This window comes from Podarcis raffonei, chromosome 3 (genome assembly GCF_027172205.1).
Source record: "Podarcis raffonei isolate rPodRaf1 chromosome 3, rPodRaf1.pri, whole genome shotgun sequence".
Taxonomy (NCBI): domain Eukaryota; kingdom Metazoa; phylum Chordata; class Lepidosauria; order Squamata; family Lacertidae; genus Podarcis; species Podarcis raffonei.
The window spans coordinates 114,462,769-114,481,522 of record NC_070604.1 but is presented as its reverse complement, the minus strand read 5'-3'; the positions used below and the strand labels follow the sequence as shown (position 1 = coordinate 114,481,522).

Sequence of the window (18,754 nt, the reverse complement as noted above, 5' to 3'; positions counted from 1 at the left end):
CTAGGACTTGCCGATCAGAAGGTCGGCGGTTCGAATCCCCGCGGCGGGGTGAGCTCCCGTTGCTCGGTCCCTGCTCCTGCCCACCTAGCAGTTCAAAAGCACATCAAAGTGCAAGTAGATAAATAGGTACCGCTCCAGCGGGAAGGTAAACGGCGTTTCCGTGTGCTGCTCTGGTTCTCCAGAAGCGGCTTAGTCATGCTGGCCACATGACCCGGACGTTGTATGCCGGCTCCCTCGGACAATAAAGCGAGATGAGCGCCGCAACCCCAGAGTCAGTCACGACTGAACCTAATGGTCAGGGGTCCCTTTACCTTTACCTTTAAGGATCCCAAAGAGCAATCATGGTCAGAATTAAACTCCTATAAATGATACTAAACACAACCTAGAATCATAAAACTGTAGAGTTTGGTTGTCTATCCCCACCCTTAGCAGTGCAGGAATCACAGCTAAAGAAACCGTCACGAGCAGGGGACTTAATGTCAGAAAAGCATCACAACTATAGAAAGAAGATATTGAGGGGAAGGCATTAAAAACATGGAATGTATTTCATCCTTTCATATACAGTGGTACCTTGGTTCTTAAACTTAATCTGTTCCAGAAGTCCGTTCGAAAACCAAAGCGTTCCAATACCAGGGCACACTTTCCCATAGAAAGTAATGAAAAATGGATTAATCCATCCCAGACTTTTAAAAACAACCCCTAAAACAGCAATTTAACATGAATTTTACTATCTAACAAGATCACTGACCCATAAAATGAAAGCAATAAATAACGTACTGCAGTCAGACAATCAATCATTCAGTAGCTGAACTGGGTTCCACACAGTCACACACAAAAAAGAGCCGCAAAAACAAAAATGCAAAATATATACCAAAAACAGACAGACCTCAGCGTAACACTCAAAACGGAAGTGTGGCACTCAAATCAGAAGTGTAACACTCAAAACGGAGCTTGTTCGGCTTCCGAAAAAAGTTTGCAACTTATTTCCGGGTTTGCAATGTTTGGGTTCCAAGTTGTTTGAGTACCAAGACGTTTGAGAACCAAGGCACCACTGTATATTGTTTTAGTCAACAGAGCTGCCATGTAAAACCTGGCGAGATATATTGCTTTGTTAGCTCAGCAACAAATCTGGATCAGCAGTGTATTAGCAGGCCAACTTAATTAGGACTGCAAGAACTCAACGACGGCATTATTAGCAGCGAAGTGGCAATCAACCGCGCTGCAAGATGCAACACCTGAACTCTCCAAAGCTTTCGTCCCTGGGGCGCAAGGAGTTCGCATCCACTACAGTGGCATTTGCAGACAGGGAGTCTCATCCAGCTGGCCTGTGCATGGACACAAAGACCAAGGCATGCATAGGGAGCCAAACGAAGGATTTCAAGCTGCAGGGACCACTTTGAATGCAAGTCCTCACAGTGTGTGTAAAGCTGCAACCGAGCCGCCCAAAACTGCTTTAGTGTCCATGTGCTGCATTTCTAAAAACCCGTCTGCATACTGCACTTTCAACTCTTAAAATGTTTTCTTATTATTATATATAAACTGTCTTAAATGTAAAGGGACCCCTGACCATTAGGTCCGGTCGTGGCCGACTCTGGGCTTGCGGTGCTCATCTCGCTTTATTGGCCGAGGGAGCTGGCATACAGCTTCCGGGTCATGTGGCCAGCATGACTAAGCCACTTCTGGCAAACCAGAGCAGCGCACGGAAACGCCGTTTACCTTCCCGCTGGAGCGATACCTATTTATCTACTTGCACGTTGACGTGCTTTCAAACTGCTAGGTTGGCAGGAGCAGGGACCAAGCAACGGGAGCTCACCCCGTCGCAGGGATTCGAACCACCAACCTTCTGATCGGCAAGTCCTAGGCTCTGTGGTGTAACCCACAGCGCCACCCGCGTCCCATATAAACTGTCTTAAGTTAAAACAAAAAGGCACTGCCTACTTGTACTGCAGTCACAATTTTATTTATTTGTTTCATAAAATTTACACACCACTAAATTATAAAAGAACCTCAAAGCGGTTTTACAGGGGGAGAAAGATAACATAACAAAACCATCACTAAGAAAAACGAGCAACAATAATTTAAGACACCTGAAGAGTTAAAAGGGACAATAGACTAACAACAGGTTAAAACTTGCACCAGCTTTCTAAGCATCTGAGTAGGTTTGCTGTCTAAATGAAAGTGTTTTCTGCAGGTGCCAGAAAAAGAGTGTACAGCGAAGGAGCCTGACAGATATCCATAGGCAGGGAGTTCCAAGGTTCAGGTGCTGCCACACTAAAAGATCATGTTCTTAATGAATGCAGAATGGGATCGAAGCAGAAATTGTGCACGGGTTACTTCCAGTGCTCGCACATGCGCAGAAGCGCCGAATCGCATCACGCGCATGCGCAGCACTTCAGGCTGCGAGCGCTGCAGGTTGTGAATGTGCCTCCCGCACAGATCACGTTCGCAACCAGAGGTATGACTGTATAGCACACACCCCACCAAAACAAACCATGAACTATAGCAATGAATTATAGCACACATCCCACCAAAACAAATTTAGCAGTGAAGCAAAATATGATGCTTACCTCATGTGGATTTCTGTAGCCCAAAAGCAAATTTCCTGCTTTAATGTCCCCATGAACGTATTCATGTTCATGTATGTATTCCAAAGCATCCAGCTAGTGGAGGAGAGAGGGGAAAGACAAATTACAAAGGAAACTAGGAGTCATACTGATATTAGGCCAGTGGGTCAGCCAGTTTTAGTCGGAAAGCAATAAGCTGAAGAGGAAAAGCAGGTCATTTTCTTAACTCGCGATGAAAGTGGGGGTGAGGGAAGCATTGAAATTTTGATCTAAACCCATCTACAGTGGTACCTCAGGTTACAAACACCTCGGGTTACAAACACTTCAGGCTACAGACTCTGCTAACCCGGAAGCAGTACCTCAGGATGAGAACAGAAATTGCGCAACGGTGGCAGCGGAAGGCCCCATTAGCTAAAGTGGTACCTCAGGTTGAGAATGGTTTCAGGTTAAGAACGGACCTCCGAAATGAATTAAGTTCGTAACCAGAGGTACCACTGTACGAGGTTTATGGCTCAGTACAGCCTCCCCAGCTACCACAATACACAAGCCCCCCAATATCAATGAATAAACAACAAGTTATGAAGAAAATGCATCTCAGTAACTCGTATCAACTTCATTCAGTTAAATCTGCCTATGGAAAAAGAAAGCAATGAGTTGTATTCAATGCTACTCCTGATTAAAGAAGGCCCATTAAAGTTGACAGGCATGGCTAACTTGGGTTAACATCAACGGGTCTGAGTAGAACTTGGTTGGATACAAGCCAATATTTCTGAAGCTATATGTAATTCCTTTAACGATAACTTATGAAAATGGCACAGCAATCTGCATCTCAATGACATTGCAGAACTTCCCCGTTACAGGTGCTCCTTTCAGATTAACAGTACACAAGCATCTGTTAGAGACTGTTTAGACAACACACAATTCCTTCAAGCTTCACACTGCTAAGGGCCCAATACCCACCATGCGGACTCCAATCTGCAGAACCATTCCCTTGCTGAACTTTCGTCCTCCTCTTTCAAAGATGCTTTGCAGATCCTCTCCTAACCTTTCCATCACCATAAATCTGTAACTATATAAAACACACACAGAGAGACATAAGCATAAGATTGTCATGGTTTGTTGCCTTGTAATATAAGCAACAAAACGTATTCTTCTTTTTGTTTCTTTATGTACCACTTAATGTTAAAATAGGCTTCTACAAAGTATAAAAGCCCCTTACACAGACATTAAAATATAAGCAGCCACAATAAAACAATCCTATTAAAACCACACAGCAATTCAAACCGGGGACTCAGGTCGAGAGATCAAGGGAAGGACTGTGTACACAGGTCCATGCACTAGGACTGTACTAAACTGCCTTTTAGCAGATTAGATCACTGGTCTAATGCTCTAGTTCAGTGGTGGGCAAACTTGGCCCTCCAGCTGTTTTTGGACTACAACTCCCATCATCCCTAGCTAACAGGACCAGTGGCCAGGGATGATGGGAACTGTAGTCCAAAAACAGCTGGAGGGCCAAGTTTGCCCACCACTGCTCTAGTTGGTAGTTGAGCTACCCAAGACCCTTCTAATCTGAGAGGCCAGGGGGACAGCAGCTGGGACCTGCAGGCTGCAAACCATGAGGTCTACGACTGACCTAAACAGCTTCCTCCTCCTTTTCAGGAATTGGACAACTTAACTCCCCACCCTCAAAAATGATTCTTATTCATTTACATTGTGTGTGTGCATGCGCATGAATGCGCTTTCCTTACCTTTTGCCATTATGTTCAGTCTGGCCAGCTCCCCAGAAGAAGGGAATTCCTAAAAATGTCAATCGTTTCAGCTTCATCCACTTCTTGACTGCCAAAAATGTAAAGAACATTTTTTTTAAAAAAAGAAGTCTCCTTTTATTATTAAAAAATACGCTTGCTTGTTAAAGGTTTTTTTTAAAAAAAACAACAATAGTTGAGCTTACGGTTTTTATTTATTATTATTTATTCTACTTATACGCTGCCCTTCATCAAAAGATCCCAAGTGTATAACGTTAAGAACACCTGTTTCGAAACTGTTAGTAGAAAATAACAGCATGGAAATAATAATACATGCAACCACATTTGCGGAAGACAACGACTGTGCGCTTCTGTATTTGGAAAAGCGTTATTGCACAGTAAGAAGTGCGCAAATGCTTCGACTCGTCTGCCACTCCACTTACTATGCTCTTGTTTTGCAGCTCGCTGGTAGAATTTCAGTTCAGAAAACAAGGGTCCATTTTCAAGGTATTCCTGCATTAAAAAACAAAGAAGCAAATGCATTGGACGCATCCAGTTAATGAATGTCGCTCACAACTAGGGCTGGGCGATATCTGTTTTTCAACATCATTGTATATCACCAGCTAAACATCACATCACCAGCTAAACATCTCAAGAGTTGAACAATGGCTGGAGGCACCCCAAAATTTTAAAAACCCTCAGGCCACAAAGCTTCATACGGTTACATATTTTAGACCAGGCATGTCCAGCTTCCAAGAGACTGCGATCTACTCCCACTATAAATAAACTTTTTTTTCCTTCCAGTAGCACCTTAAAGACCAACTAAGTTAGTTCTTGGTATGAGCTTTCGTGTGCATGCACACTTCTTCAGATACACTGAAAGCTCATACCAAGAACTAACTTAGTTGGTCTTTAAGGTGCTACTGGAAGGGAAAATTTTTTTTTGTTTTGACTATGGCAGACCAACACGGCTACCTTTCTGTAACTATAAATAAACTGTCAGTGATCTACCCATTGAATTGACCAGAGTTGTTGAGTTTTTTTGTGGAGGCTTCATCAAAGCTGTTTTTTTTATATATAATTAACCTCACGGATTGTTGGAAAGAAAAAGGGAAGGCTGGTGGTTGTGGTGAAGAACCCTATATATCACTGTGATGTCCTTAGAGGAAGGATGCGATAAAGTTGTGAAAAATGAATAAAGAGGATAGATAATGGGGTTGCATCCAGTGCAGGACTTTACTGTACTCTGCCCATGTACCCCCAAAGTCTACCCTAGGGGGACCTCCTCCCAGCCCACTGGAGTAGATTCAGAGGGTGCAAGTTTAAGGAAGAGGAAGTTCTCCTGTGCAAGTTTACACAGGGCTCCTTCCCTCCAAACCCTCTCAGGTGTTGAGATAAGAAGAGGAGGGACTTTTGGCAATTCCACTGTGCCCCGTTCAGGGTGATGGGGTGGCCCAGGAGAGGGCATTCGTCGTGGCAGCTCCTAGGTTTTGGAACTGCCCTCCACCCCGAGGTGCACCTGCCATCTCCATTCTGTAAATCTAGAGTAAGAATTATTACTCCGGTAAGGATGAATATTGGGACGCGGGTGGCGCTGTGGGATAAACCACAGAGCCTAGGACTTGCCAATCAGAAGGTCAGCGGTTCGAATCCCCGCAACAGGGTGAGCTCCCGTTGCTCGGTCCCTGCTCCTGCAACCTAGCAGTTCGAAAGCACATCAAAGTGCAAGTAGATAAATAGGTACCGCTCCAGCGGGAAGGTAAACGGCGTTTCCGTGCGCTGCTCTGGTTCGCCAGAAGCGGCTTAGTCATGCTGGCCACATGACCTGGAAGCTGTACGCCGGCTCCCTCGGCCAATAAAGCGAGATGAGCGCCGCAACCCCAGAGTCGGTCATGACTGGACCTAATGGTCAGGGGTCCCTTTACCTTTACCTTTAAGGATATATTAATACTAGAAGGTACATCAGGAAATTATGCTGTGCTGTTAGGGACAGGGCCTATGGACATTCTGAAATTGCATTGAAAATGAGGCAAAAATAATAATAGAAGCCTCATATGTAGGGAAAGCAACATTGAGGAACTGCAGGATAGATTTCAGCACTTGTTGAGATACATTGCACTCTTAAGGTCCCTCCAGACAGGGGTTTGTTTGCAGAAGTATTCTGCAACATGTCATTAATGCAGTAACAGTGCATCACTGGTGGATTTATAATGGGCTGTCCACACATCATTCTGCTTTATTAGTTGTTCTGTCGTGCTTTCCCCGTGTTATTGCATTATTGCAATTTGGAGGGGCACTCCAGGAACAAAACAAACAAACAAACCCTGGGATTCTTCTGGTATGCAAAGTTACAGGATTTCAGCAGGAAGTTACAGGGCATGAGACAAAGCAGTCTGTCTACCCCCAAGATATTTGCAGGCGCAAACATTACTGAAAGCACGATCGAGTATAACCGCCCCAACATCATCGTGAGCGCAAATCATCACAAATGCATAATGAAAAGGACATATAGAGAGGACCTTACTGTAACTTACAGCCCTTTGCCAAGGAAGTTGATTTTTTAAAAGGTATGAAAATTACCACTTTAATGACATGCTCTGCACTGTCTTCTACGGGAACATCAAGGCGAGGGGAAGCTGCAGGACAGAATGTGGGTGGGGTGGAAAGAGAGAGAGAGAGAGGTGGGTTACGGATGAATTGATCTCTCTAGCTATGAACAGAATGTAAGCTAAGCATCAACAGAGACAATATGACAAGTCCCATACAGACTGTGTTGTATAATAACAAACAACACCATTGATTTAAATGCTTGTCTAAACAGATTAATAACTAAACACCTCCGGGCAATATGCACAAATAAGGTAAAGAACCCAAATAGTATCATAAAATCAAAAACATAATAACAACAACAGCGACAATGAAAATATCTTATTACTGCATAACAAGAACCTCATGTAGATCTTTACCCGTTTTCTACATTACTTCAATTATTGTTACAGTGGTACCTCTGGATATGAACGGGATCTGTTCTGAAGCCCAGTTCCCATACTGAAGCAAACGTAACACGCGACTGCACGTCTATGTGTGTGCGTGTCGCGTTTCGCCACTTCGGCGCATGCGCGTGACGTCATTTTGAGCGTCTGCGCATGCGTGAGCAGCGAAACCCGGAAGTAACGCACCGTGGAGCACAACCCGAAAATACTTAACTTGAAGCTACTTCAACCTGAGGTACCACTGTATTCCTATATACACCACTGTATTCCTATATACACCACTGTATTCCTATATACGCCCATTTCATCAGATGAGAAAATGAGGCAAAAAAAAAAAAATCAGCAACTTGCTCCAAAGCCAAACATTGAACAAGTGGCTGAGCAAAGACCAGAACCCAAGTCACCACAAATTCTAGGTGGAAGAACAGGACTGGGCAGAAGCGGGCAAGGTTCTCCACCCCATGCAGCGTGGCAATATGACAAACTGAATCTGCCAAAATTCCCTATTTAGCTCCGGCTGCACTGCAGGAATGATCAACTGCCATGGGCAACAATCGATTTCCAAATGACTTTGGGGTCTTCTTCCCCACCCAGCCCCCATTGTGGTTCTTCTCCAGGTTCTGTGGAGCAGAACGGGGACTACACTACTTGTACCCCATTTTTCCACCCAAAGATGGGCAATGAGGCATTAAGGCTGTGGGTTGGGGTGGCTAATCTGTGGCACTCCATATATTGCAACCTGCATCATCCCTAACTATTGGCCACGCTGGCTGGGGATGATTGGAGTTGGAGCTCAGGAACAACCTGATGGCCAAAGGTTAAAGATCTCTGCTGGAAAGGTAAAGGTAAAGGGACCCCTGACCATTAGGTCCAGTCGTGGCCGACTCTGGAGTTGCGGCCCTCATCTCGCTTTATTGGCCGAGGGAGCCGGCGTACAGCTTCCGGATCATGTGGCCAGCATGACCAAGCCACTTCTGGAGAACCAGAGCAGCGCCCGGAAACGCCGTTTACCTTCCCTCCAGAGTGGTACCTATTTATCTACTTGCACTTTGACGTGCTTTCAAACTGCTAGGTTGGCAGGAGCAGGGACCAAGCAACGGGAGCTCACCCCATCGCGGGGATTTGAACCGCCGACCTTCTGGTCGGCAAGTCCTAGGCTCTGTGGTCTAACCCGCTAAACTAGGGGTGGAGATACCCTGTGACCATCCAGATGATGATGACCATGCTGGTTTGGGGAAATAATAATAATAATAATATGAATGGAAAAAGGTATTGAAATATACATTTATTAAAAAACCAGAAGCATTTCTACTCGGCATTCTAGGGGTGGATATTAACAGACAGGATCATAAACTGTTTTTATATGCAACAACGACAGCAAGAGTACTATTGGCACAGAAATGGAAACAAGAAGAATTACCGATGAAAGAAGAATGTCAGACGAAATTAATGGACTATGCAGAATTAGGTAAGATGACAGGAAGGATTTGAAACCTGTGGGATCAGAGATTCTCAGAGGACTGAGTAAATATGTGAATTATTTGAAAAGCAATTGTAATCAACAAATTACGCTAGTAGGATTGCAAGAAGTTTTGTAAGGAGGACTATGCGAAATATTGCAGAGAAAAGTATGAAGAGAATTATTAGGGAAGGACTATTAAAAGTTATAGTGAAACTAATGAAATGCAGATTAAGTGATAAAGACAGAAAAATCTTCAGATGTGGTTGATGTAAGTCCAGAACATTGTATAAGGTAAGAAAATATCTTGTATGATTTTTGGAAATTTTATGTAAAAATCAATGTAAAAAAAAATTTTTTTTTTTAAAAATGCCTAATAACAACAACAACAACAACAACAACAACAACAATAATAAATTACATCCCGCCCTCCCCAACCATAACTGGGCTCAGGGTGGCTAACATCAAAATATAAATACATTAAAACATAAAATTCAGCAATTGACTGAAATATAGCTTAAAATCGGATTAAAATCAAATAAGGAGTCAACCGGCAAATTATGACTGTAGGGGTTGGGAACCTTAGGTACTCACCAGGCTCAGCTATTTATATGAGCCGGTGAGAGGCATTAGAGAGGCCTCATATATAGGGTGTTTTAGAAGGAGAGGGGTCAGACTGGGCCCCGACCAAAGTCCTGGTGGAACAGCTCCATCTTGCAGACCCTGCAGAAAGATGTCAAGTCCCGCAGGGCCCTGGTCTCTTGCGGCAGGGCGTTCCACCAGGCTGGGGCCAGGACCGAAAAGGCCCTGGCTCTGGTTGAGGCCAGTCTAACCTCCTTGAGGCCCGGGACCTCCAAGATGTTATTGTTTGCAGACTGTAGGGTCCTTCGCGGGGCATATGGGATTTAGGGTCCAGTAACACCCAGAAGGGCCACACCATGGACTCAGGGCAATGCTAAAAAGGAACTGGTCCTTGAGTGAAGTTGGAGACTAAGTCCAAATTCACATGAAACTGTTGCATACCATTAAGTGCTTCTGCCATTATGCAAATATTATAATTATAATTAACTTTAAAGACTTGATTTAAATTATCTTAAGAATAAGAGACTTTAAAATATCTTTGTGAAAATGTAACTGGGACTGAACTGATCAAGAAAGAGATAGAACTATTGAGTTAAAGCCTTTAACTATAATTAATAAAGGCAAAATTACAACCTTACAACCAATCATTATTTGAAATATAAAGAAGAAACTTGTCCGTTAAAGGAAGAAAAACAGATTGTTGAGGAATAATGATTTCTTCAATAAAATTAAAATGAACTGAAGATAATTGAAGATAGTATCATTGATTTTGAATGATTAGCACCTTCCATACAAACCAAACTTAACTGGACTTTACCAATAACTTTGTATGAGACCTTACGTCTGATAGTTTCATTTTATGAACTGAAAACTGGAAAAAAGGAAAAGGAAAAATCAGCTGGTTAAGAACACTGAATAAGATGAGATAGCAGGCCAGAGCAATAGAAACTCAAACCTTGTACCATTTTCTCCAGTAAAATAAGGGTAAAAGACAAATAATCTGCAACTGAAACTCTTCTTACTTTTTCTGTCTTATTCTTCTCATACTTTCTTTCCCAACTTTTAAAGCTAAATTGACACTCTCTCTTTACAATTATATTTCATGATGAAATCATTAAAGATTACATCACTTAATGTTAAAGGCATAAACCATATCATATCAGCCCTAGCTAGAACATGCTGCTTGGGGTTAATGGGGGTTGCAGTGCAAAACTTCTCTGAAGAACAAGCTCATGAGAGGTGGGGTAACGGAAGTAGAATCTGATTCTACTATAAAAAGGTAAAGGGACCCCTGACCGTTAGGTCCAGTCGCGGACGACTCTGGGGTTGCGGCGCTCATCTTGCTTTACTGGCAGAGGGAGCCGGCGTACAGCTTCCGGGTCATGTGGCCAGCATGACTAAGCCACGTCTGGCAAACCAGAGCAGTGCATGGAAACGCAGTTTACCTTCCCGCCGGAGTGGTACCTATTTATCTACTTGCACTTTGACATGCTTTCGAACTGCTAGGTTGGCGGGACCGAGCAACGGGAGCTCACCCCATCGTGGAGTTTCGAACCGCTGACCTTCTGATCGGCAAGTCCTAGGCTCTGTGGTTTAGACCACAGCGCCACCCAAATCCCTATTCTACTATAGAAATGTGATTAACCAGCTTGCAAGCAGCTGGGTGCTACAGTGTAAGCTGCCTCCCTCCCTTCAACACGGCTTAAGAAGCTGGTCACCCCATCCGACAACCTCTGGAGAACAACTTCAAGGCCAGAGGTCATGTGTGTACAAACACAGGTCCTTTGCACAGTACATTAACGCCTAGGTTTCTTTTTCCTTCACCTGAATGAAAACCCTTTAACAACTCTTCATGAAATCAAACATAACTGAACTTCTTGGAGATCCTAGGGATTGAACCTGCGACCTTCTGCATGCAAAGCTGATGTTCTACTAGTGAGCTACAGCCTTTCCACAAACGAAACCCATATGCACCAGCTATTCAACCCACCTAAACCTGAACTGCCTACTCCTACTGGTCTCCCTCTGCTCTCCTATCTAGAGAGACTGAGCCCAGGATGTTCTACATGCAGAGCATGTTCTTTGCCACTGAGCTATGGCGCTCCCCCACAGCTTTTATTAGTTTTAATAAGCAAGCAGCAACATTGGAGCACATTTCTGGAGGAAATTGCCATTCTCCGCCTCCCCGCTCACTGACAGCCTGGCACCACAGCACCCAGAAGTCCGACAAAGTTAACTTGCTGGTTTGGTCTGCCAGCTGGAGCCTGCCAGCTTTCACTTACAGCGGTTCATTTTCGTGGCAATCATCTCTTGGAATATAATGGAGAAAAGTGTCTGCCATAGATCTTAGGGAGCCGCTTTTGCAGGCAAAGTTTGCACACTAGGGGAGAGCAAAAAAGCTATGCCTATTGGCAATTAAATAGAATTCCCCAACTCCTGTCCACAGCTGATCTCACTGCTGCTGCTGGAGGTTTTGGCAACAGATGCTCATTTTGCAAACACTGATGGCCTCAAGAAAGTGTATTTGTGTACGTGCACATACACAGGGAAAGAAGGGTGGGTTTTTTTAACCAGTCTTCCTCAGAAATTATTCTTCTGCTAGGTTTACATACTGGAGTGTTTCTCAAACTTAGGTCCCCAGCTGTTGTTGGACTACAACTCCCATCATCCCTAGCTAGCAGGTCCAGTGGTCAAGAACGATGGGAGTTGCAGTGCAACAACAGCTGGGGACCCAAAGTTTGAGGAACAACTGCACTAACATCACAATAGCCATGCTAGGAAGGGGTATTTCAGAACCAGAAAGTTTTAAAAAATGGCAATGTTTTCAAACTCAACTTAAATATGGTCCAGTAGACCTTTCTCTTTCTAAAACAACAAGATTGTGAAAGTCTTAACATGCACGAAAGACATTAACTGAAGCTCAATCTGTGGATAAGCGTTCTACTTAAGCTTGAGGCCTGCAGAGCTCAGGGGAAATATTATGTTACTTTTGAGAGAAGATCTATACAGACAGAGCTATCTGATATCAAGGCTGTAATTGTCTAGTAATGTCTTCTCTCATAGGTCTATGTTTCTGCGCACCCATCTTCTTCACTGTCTCCTTCGTGCATGTAATCAAGTCAGATCCTGGCTGCAAAATCTCTCAACCCCACAAAACAGTCAGTCTTTCAGCGTGACATGACTATTTGGGCGCATCCGGACAGATGCCAATGTCGAAGTGAAATTCAATCTATTGTTATTGGCATCTGTTGGTCTTGGGAGACAATGGAGTGTGCCTCCGGGGGTGAAGTCAAACCACTGCATTAGTAGCACCGAAGTGACCTCCCCAGGCTGGGCAGTGTGTATGGAGGCCCTGGGCTGCCCAGATGACCCCTCCCGGCCTTGCTGATGTGATCCAAAGCAGAGAAATACGTTAGGCACCAGCTTGGCTGCAGGAGTTGCTGCAAGGAGGTGTACAAGGTGCCATCAACCTTCTTAGGGATTTCATTCCAGGGTTTACTCCTTAGCCTTTTCTACTCCCGACGTTATCCCGCAAGGTGGAAGCGATTTCATTTGGCCACCGTCTCTTAGGTTCCTTGTTCCTTATTCAGTTAACCAACAGCACGGATGCAAGCCAATGGGTTAGAAAGAGGAACATGCAGAAAAATTTGCTGTTAGGTGGATTACGGACAATCCGCAAGGATATGTTTCACTTTAAATTGGCACTGTGGTACTGGCTGTCTTGTGGAATTGGCATCTAGACCCTGTTGAAACTGGCATGCCACCTTCTGAATGGGCACGGGAACAGGACAGCAGATGGTCAGGAGCTGAGATGTGTCTGAAGACACCATGCGTAGCCCAGTTAAGCTTCCAGTGCCAAGAGGAACATCCAGAAAAATTCACTTTTGCTCCTAAAGGTTAACGTCAGCTCTGAAAGTCAAATTGTGGTTTCTGAAGCTGTAGGAGTCAGGAATATCATCAGTGTTGCTATCTAGGGTTGTAGTCATGAGAACCCAGAAATTGCATATTACCAGCATCTGTGCTGGGTTAAAAATTGTATGGGAATAGGGTAATCTAGGATGGCCATCCTCAGCCTGGTGTCCTCCATATTCTTTGAATTACAGCTTCCATCAGGCACTGTCAGTGCTCTGAGATAACGTAAGTTGTCATCCAAAATGTCTGGAGGGTACCAGGATGGGAAGGCTGATTTAGCAGCAAAATTCTCAAGTACCCTAAACTGTGCCTTATGGTTATAAAGTTGTGTTTGAAAGCAACACCAAGATTGAACTGGTTAAGAGATGAAACCAACACAGAGATTGAAGAACTAACAATTACAGTGGTGCCTCGCAAGACGAAATTAATTCGTTCCGCGAGTTTTGTCGCCTTGCGATTTTTTCCGTCTTGCGAAGCACGGTGTCGGGAAAGTTTTGGAAAAGCTTCAAAAATCACCAAAGTCTTTAAAAACCTCAAAAAAGGCTACCACACCGCGTTCTATGAGTTGCTCCTCGAAGTCAAGTCGCAACTGTATTAACGGTGTTAAGAAAAAGGAAACAAACTTGCAAAACGTTTCCGTCTTGTGAAGCAAGCCCATAGGGGAAATCGTCTTGCGAAGCAGCTCAAAAAACCCTTTCGTCTTGCGAGTTTTTTTGTCTTGCGAGGCATTCGTCTTGCAAGGTACCACTGTATAAGGATGGAACACAAACACACAGAAATCACCAACAGCAAAGGCAGCACATTGCAATGACTCAGGTGATGATCTATACATTACCTAGGTAGATTAGGCCAAATCCTCCCTGGCCAATCATACGACCTAGTCTCCACTCTCTTTTTTCGGTGTCTTTCAGTATTGCCCCTTCTTGAAGAGGGGTGGGGAGGTTGCTTTTTCCATGCCTTTTAGGAGGCATCACACCTGAATGGGAGAAAAGGAGGAATACATAGGAACATATGAAGAGTTCTTTCATCTATATATTAGTTCCTGAATGCCCCACTCTACCCAGTGTTCGAAATTAGCCAGGTGCCAGGCACATTTTGCACCTGGCTTTCGGACCACCTGCGACCACGTAATGGCACGTGGCATCTCCACTGTCTGGGGAGATCATTGGATCTGGACTGTTTTCACACACTAATACCCCTTCCTGTAGAATTCTATCAGTTATATTTTATCTGAACAATTGGAATGAATTTCTAGAACCGAATTGCTTTTCCCGCCCTGTGGAATGGGCCAATATAAATGTGGACTGTCTCTGGATCGAGTGACTTTTCTCATTTAAGTTCTCAAAGCTCTTAACCTAGCTCAAGGCTGTCATCTGAACTAGCCAGATGTTTAACTGAGAATCAATCACAGTCAGTCCATCATTTGAAAAATAAGCCTTTAGAGCAGTCTTGCCCCAAAATGACAACTAGAAATTCCATTTTGGCAACTGCAACCTTCACTTAAGGAGCCAAACAATAACACTTATTTAATGGAGCATTCATGAATTGTTAATTTGCTGATATAATGTTCATTGACATTTATCAACTATTAATAGAACTGTTATTGTAGTCTATTGTTATCTATTGCTGTTTACTGCTCATGCAGTAAACACCTGTTATGTGTTGTAAGTGGCTTATACGTGTATGATCATAATTTATTATTTGGCCCAGGCTGCCTTTTTTATTTTTATTTCTTAAATTTGTTAGTTGCTTTACCTTGAAAAGTGACTTAAAACAAACCAAACAGACAGACAAAACCCTGACAGAATACATTAAAACCAAGAGGAGAAAGAAACACATCTTTTCTTTAAAAAATCCCACCCACTTATGCATATGTACTCAGATGTCATGCTGAATGCTTCAAAACTTACTCCCAGCTAAGGACATAAGCACATCATGCATTTAGAGCACATTCAATGCACATTTAAAGCACATGACTTCAGCTAAGGAATCCTGGGAACTGTGGTTTGCTAAGCATACTGGGAATTGTAGTTCCTTTTTTAAAAAAAAATTTTTTTTTACATTTTTATTGATTTTTTAACCTATCAGTTCCAACAGTCATACAACATAATCTTCACATCTTATGCAATATTTTGACTTCCGTTGACACCTCTGATGATTTTCCGTTCTTTATCATACTTCTGCGTTTCTTAATTTTCTATTACTTTTAATTATCCTTAACTAATAATTCAGGAATTGTAGTTCCAAGAGGGAACTACAGTTCCCATGGTTCTTTGAGGGAAGTCAGGTGCTTTAAATGTGTGGCGTGAATCTGCCCTAAGTGAGTACAGGACTGCAGTTGCAGTCACTTTTTTAAAAAACAAGCATCTCCCCACTCATCTCCCAGGAGTCTTTGCAATACATGAGCCACACCTAGCTACATGCTACAGTACTAGCAAACTCAATTCTCCAAGTGAACACTGCCACTCCTGCACAAAAGGGATGCATCGCAGAACCTATGGAGGGAGGAGACTAAATTTTGAAGGGAATTCCACCCCTAAAAGGGAGTGAGAAGAAAACTCAAAAGGGAACCACCCAAGCAGCTGAAAGAGCATGCCCAGTGGATGCAGAATATCTGTGTTTTCCCAAGGGAGGGGAAGAAACATGGGGAGGAATGGAATGGAGTACCCTGGAAGGGGCTGGCTGGCTGAAACCACCACTCCACTGCTGCAATATTTCACTCCAGCTTCCCAAAAGTCTCAGCAATTTTTTTGCATTATTAAAAAAAATCTAAATTTGCAAAGAGCCTGAGGACAGGAGGGTAGAGAAGCAGAACACGGAGTCCACTATTTCTTAGCTGGAACAGCCAATTTGCCGGGGGTTCCTCTGTCACCCCCCTTTAAAAATAATATGTATTTCATTTTTCATATTCACGTTTTACAATCACATATCCAAGAAACAGCATAAAAACAAGATTCTAAAGAATGCCGCCTCCCCTTTGTGGGTCTTACTGCTGATTATTTCCTCCTGCATCCTTTATAATAATCCAAATCCTTTACGTCTCTATGATATCCAAAATTCAACTTTAAACTACATGTGTTAGTCCAATCCAACTAACGATTTTAACTGCTTAGAATGGTTTTTAAGATAAATTAGCAATTCCCCCCCATTCCTTCTTAAAATTTCCGATTCTTCCGGTCATTTTTGCCATTTCGGCATAATCCATCAACTTAAATCTGCTATTCTTCTCTGGCAGGGACTTCTTTCCATTTATCAGGCCAATAACATCCGAGCAGCTGTGGTTGCATACATAAATAGTCTTTTTTCTGCTCTATTTGGATTTTAGCACCTCACTGGAGATTTTTTTAAACCAGGAGGTTGGCTGGCCCTCCCTTGGGGAGTCTTTTAACTTTGCTGGGGGGGGGGTTAGGCTAGATTACTCCTGGGGTCCCTTCCGACGCTACCATTCAGGGCCGGATTTAGGTTTGATGAGGCCCTAAACTACTGAAGGTAACGGGGCCCTTTATATGTCCAGCTGTCCTCTGTCAGCAACAAATTGTCACTGTTTTGTTTTTGTGTGTTGAATATATGCTATATGGCAATTTATGGACCTAATAAGTATCTAAAGCCATTTGCACATAACAAAATATGTATTTTATCAAAGTCATTGTTGAATTGAAGCACAATTAAGTATATTAACAGTGAAATAATTAAGCTCTAGCTTAAAATGATTGCAGGTCCATTACTTACATCATAGGAACCTACACAACACAAAACACTGTATGTAGGTTTTATTTTGTTTTTTATCTTATATTTTGGAAATGTACATCCAGTTTTTTTACCTTTGATTTTTTTTGGGGGGGAGGGGGCTCCTGTATGTAGGTTTTATTCTATTTGTTCTTATCGAGGCTGCAATGAGATTAAGGGCCACTATCTGAACGATAACCTTGGTCATTTGACTGCCCCTTTTACCCACTTTTTATTTGTATATATTGCTTGTTTTATGTTGCCATGGCGAATGTGAATCAAGTTCATCTATTCTATTTGCTTCTTATCTTATATATGGAAATGTACATCCAGGATTTTTTTCCCCTTTAATTTTTTTGGGGGCCCCCAAGAGAGTGGGGGCCCTAAGCTATAGCTTGTTTAATAATAATAATAATAATAATAATAATAATAATAATAATATTTATACCCCGCCCTCCCCAGCCAAGACCGGCCTCAGGGCGGCTAAATATGTTATAACAAAAAAATTTTTTCCTTCCAGTAGCACCTTAAAGACCAACTAAATTAGTTCTTGGTATGAGCTTATCTGAAGAAGTGTGCATGCACACGAAAGCTCATACTAAGAACTAAATTAGTTGGACTTTAAGGTGCTACTGGAAGGGGAAAAAAATTTGTTTTGACTATGGCAGACCAACACGGCTACCTATCTGTAACTGTAAATATCTTATGTTTAGCTTAAAATACTGTACGTAAATTCGGCAGTGCTTCCGACGCTACCATTCTATGGTGTGGGGGGGTGTTATTGCGGTCCTGCCTCCCCCCTGCCCTGGCTTAGCTCAAACTTCCAAGTCACCCCAAACTTTCAGGGGGACCCCACCCAACTTCCCCATCTTTTGGGAGAGGCCGCCAAGTCCTCAGCCTACCGCCGGGAGAAGGCTCCGGGGCTCGGGAAAGTCTCTCCCCGCTGGAAACTTTGTATCGTCTTCCTTTCCTTCCTCTCCTTCCTGAGGCGCCGGGCGAATGAGAGGCCGAGCGTGACGGCGGCCGGTCAGAGCGCGGCTCCCGCGCCAAGGGGCCACGTCACGTGGTCCGGGAAGACGGACTCCAAGGAGGTCCCGGCCGGCAGGCTGCTGGGCGGGGCGGGGAGGGGAAGGGAGGAGCGTCCAAGCGCCCGCCCGCCCGAGAACAGCCTATCAGAAGCGGAGGCGGCAGACACGCCTCCTCAGCAAACAAACGCCCGGCTCCAGCGCGCGCGCGAGAGAGAAGCAGCAACGCGGGGCGATCGCGGAGTTGGAAAGGGGGCACGAGGGTCATCCAGACCAACCCCAGGGCCGGATTCAGGTTTGATGAGGGCCTCTAAGCTACTGAAGGTTATGGGGTCCTTTATATGTCCAGCTGTCCTTTGTCAACAACAGATTGTCGCTGTTTTTTTTGTGTTGAATGTATTCTATATGGTAATTTATGGACCTATTAAGTATCTAAGAGGGACGCGGGTGGTGCTGTGGGTTAAACCACAGAGCCTAGGGCTTGCCGATCAGAAGGTCGGCGGTTCGAATCCCTGCAACGGGGTGAGCTCCTGTTGCTCGGTCCCTGCTCCTGCCAACCTAGCAGTTCGAAAGCACAAAAGTGCAAGTAGATAAATAGGTACCGCTCCGGCAGGAAGGTAAACGGCGTTGCTGTGCGCTGCTCTGGTTCGCCAGAAGCGGCTTAGTCATGCTGGTCACATGATCCGGAAGCTGTATGCCGGCTCCCTCGGCCAGTAAAGCGAGATGAGCGCTGCAACCTCAGAGTCGT

The 18,754-nt window shown here is 43.9% G+C and overlaps 1 protein-coding gene across 1 annotated transcript in view; it reads right to left on the bottom strand.

The window, feature by feature from the left end:
• The window catches only part of VRK2 (VRK serine/threonine kinase 2), a 68,040-nt gene extending 49,976 nt beyond the window's left edge, over positions 1–18,064 (bottom strand). Inside the window, exons 1-7 of the mRNA XM_053383687.1 lie at positions 17,884–18,064; positions 14,091–14,231; positions 6,890–6,945; positions 4,753–4,822; positions 4,313–4,400; positions 3,525–3,633; positions 2,568–2,660 (exon numbers count right to left, since the gene is read on the bottom strand). Of these exons, the coding sequence (XP_053239662.1) occupies positions 2,568–2,660; positions 3,525–3,633; positions 4,313–4,400; positions 4,753–4,822; positions 6,890–6,945; positions 14,091–14,226 (552 nt within the window). The 5' untranslated portion in view covers positions 14,227–14,231; positions 17,884–18,064. The remainder of the gene's footprint in view (positions 1–2,567; positions 2,661–3,524; positions 3,634–4,312; positions 4,401–4,752; positions 4,823–6,889; positions 6,946–14,090; positions 14,232–17,883) is intronic.
• Positions 18,065–18,754: the final 690 nt, after the last annotated feature.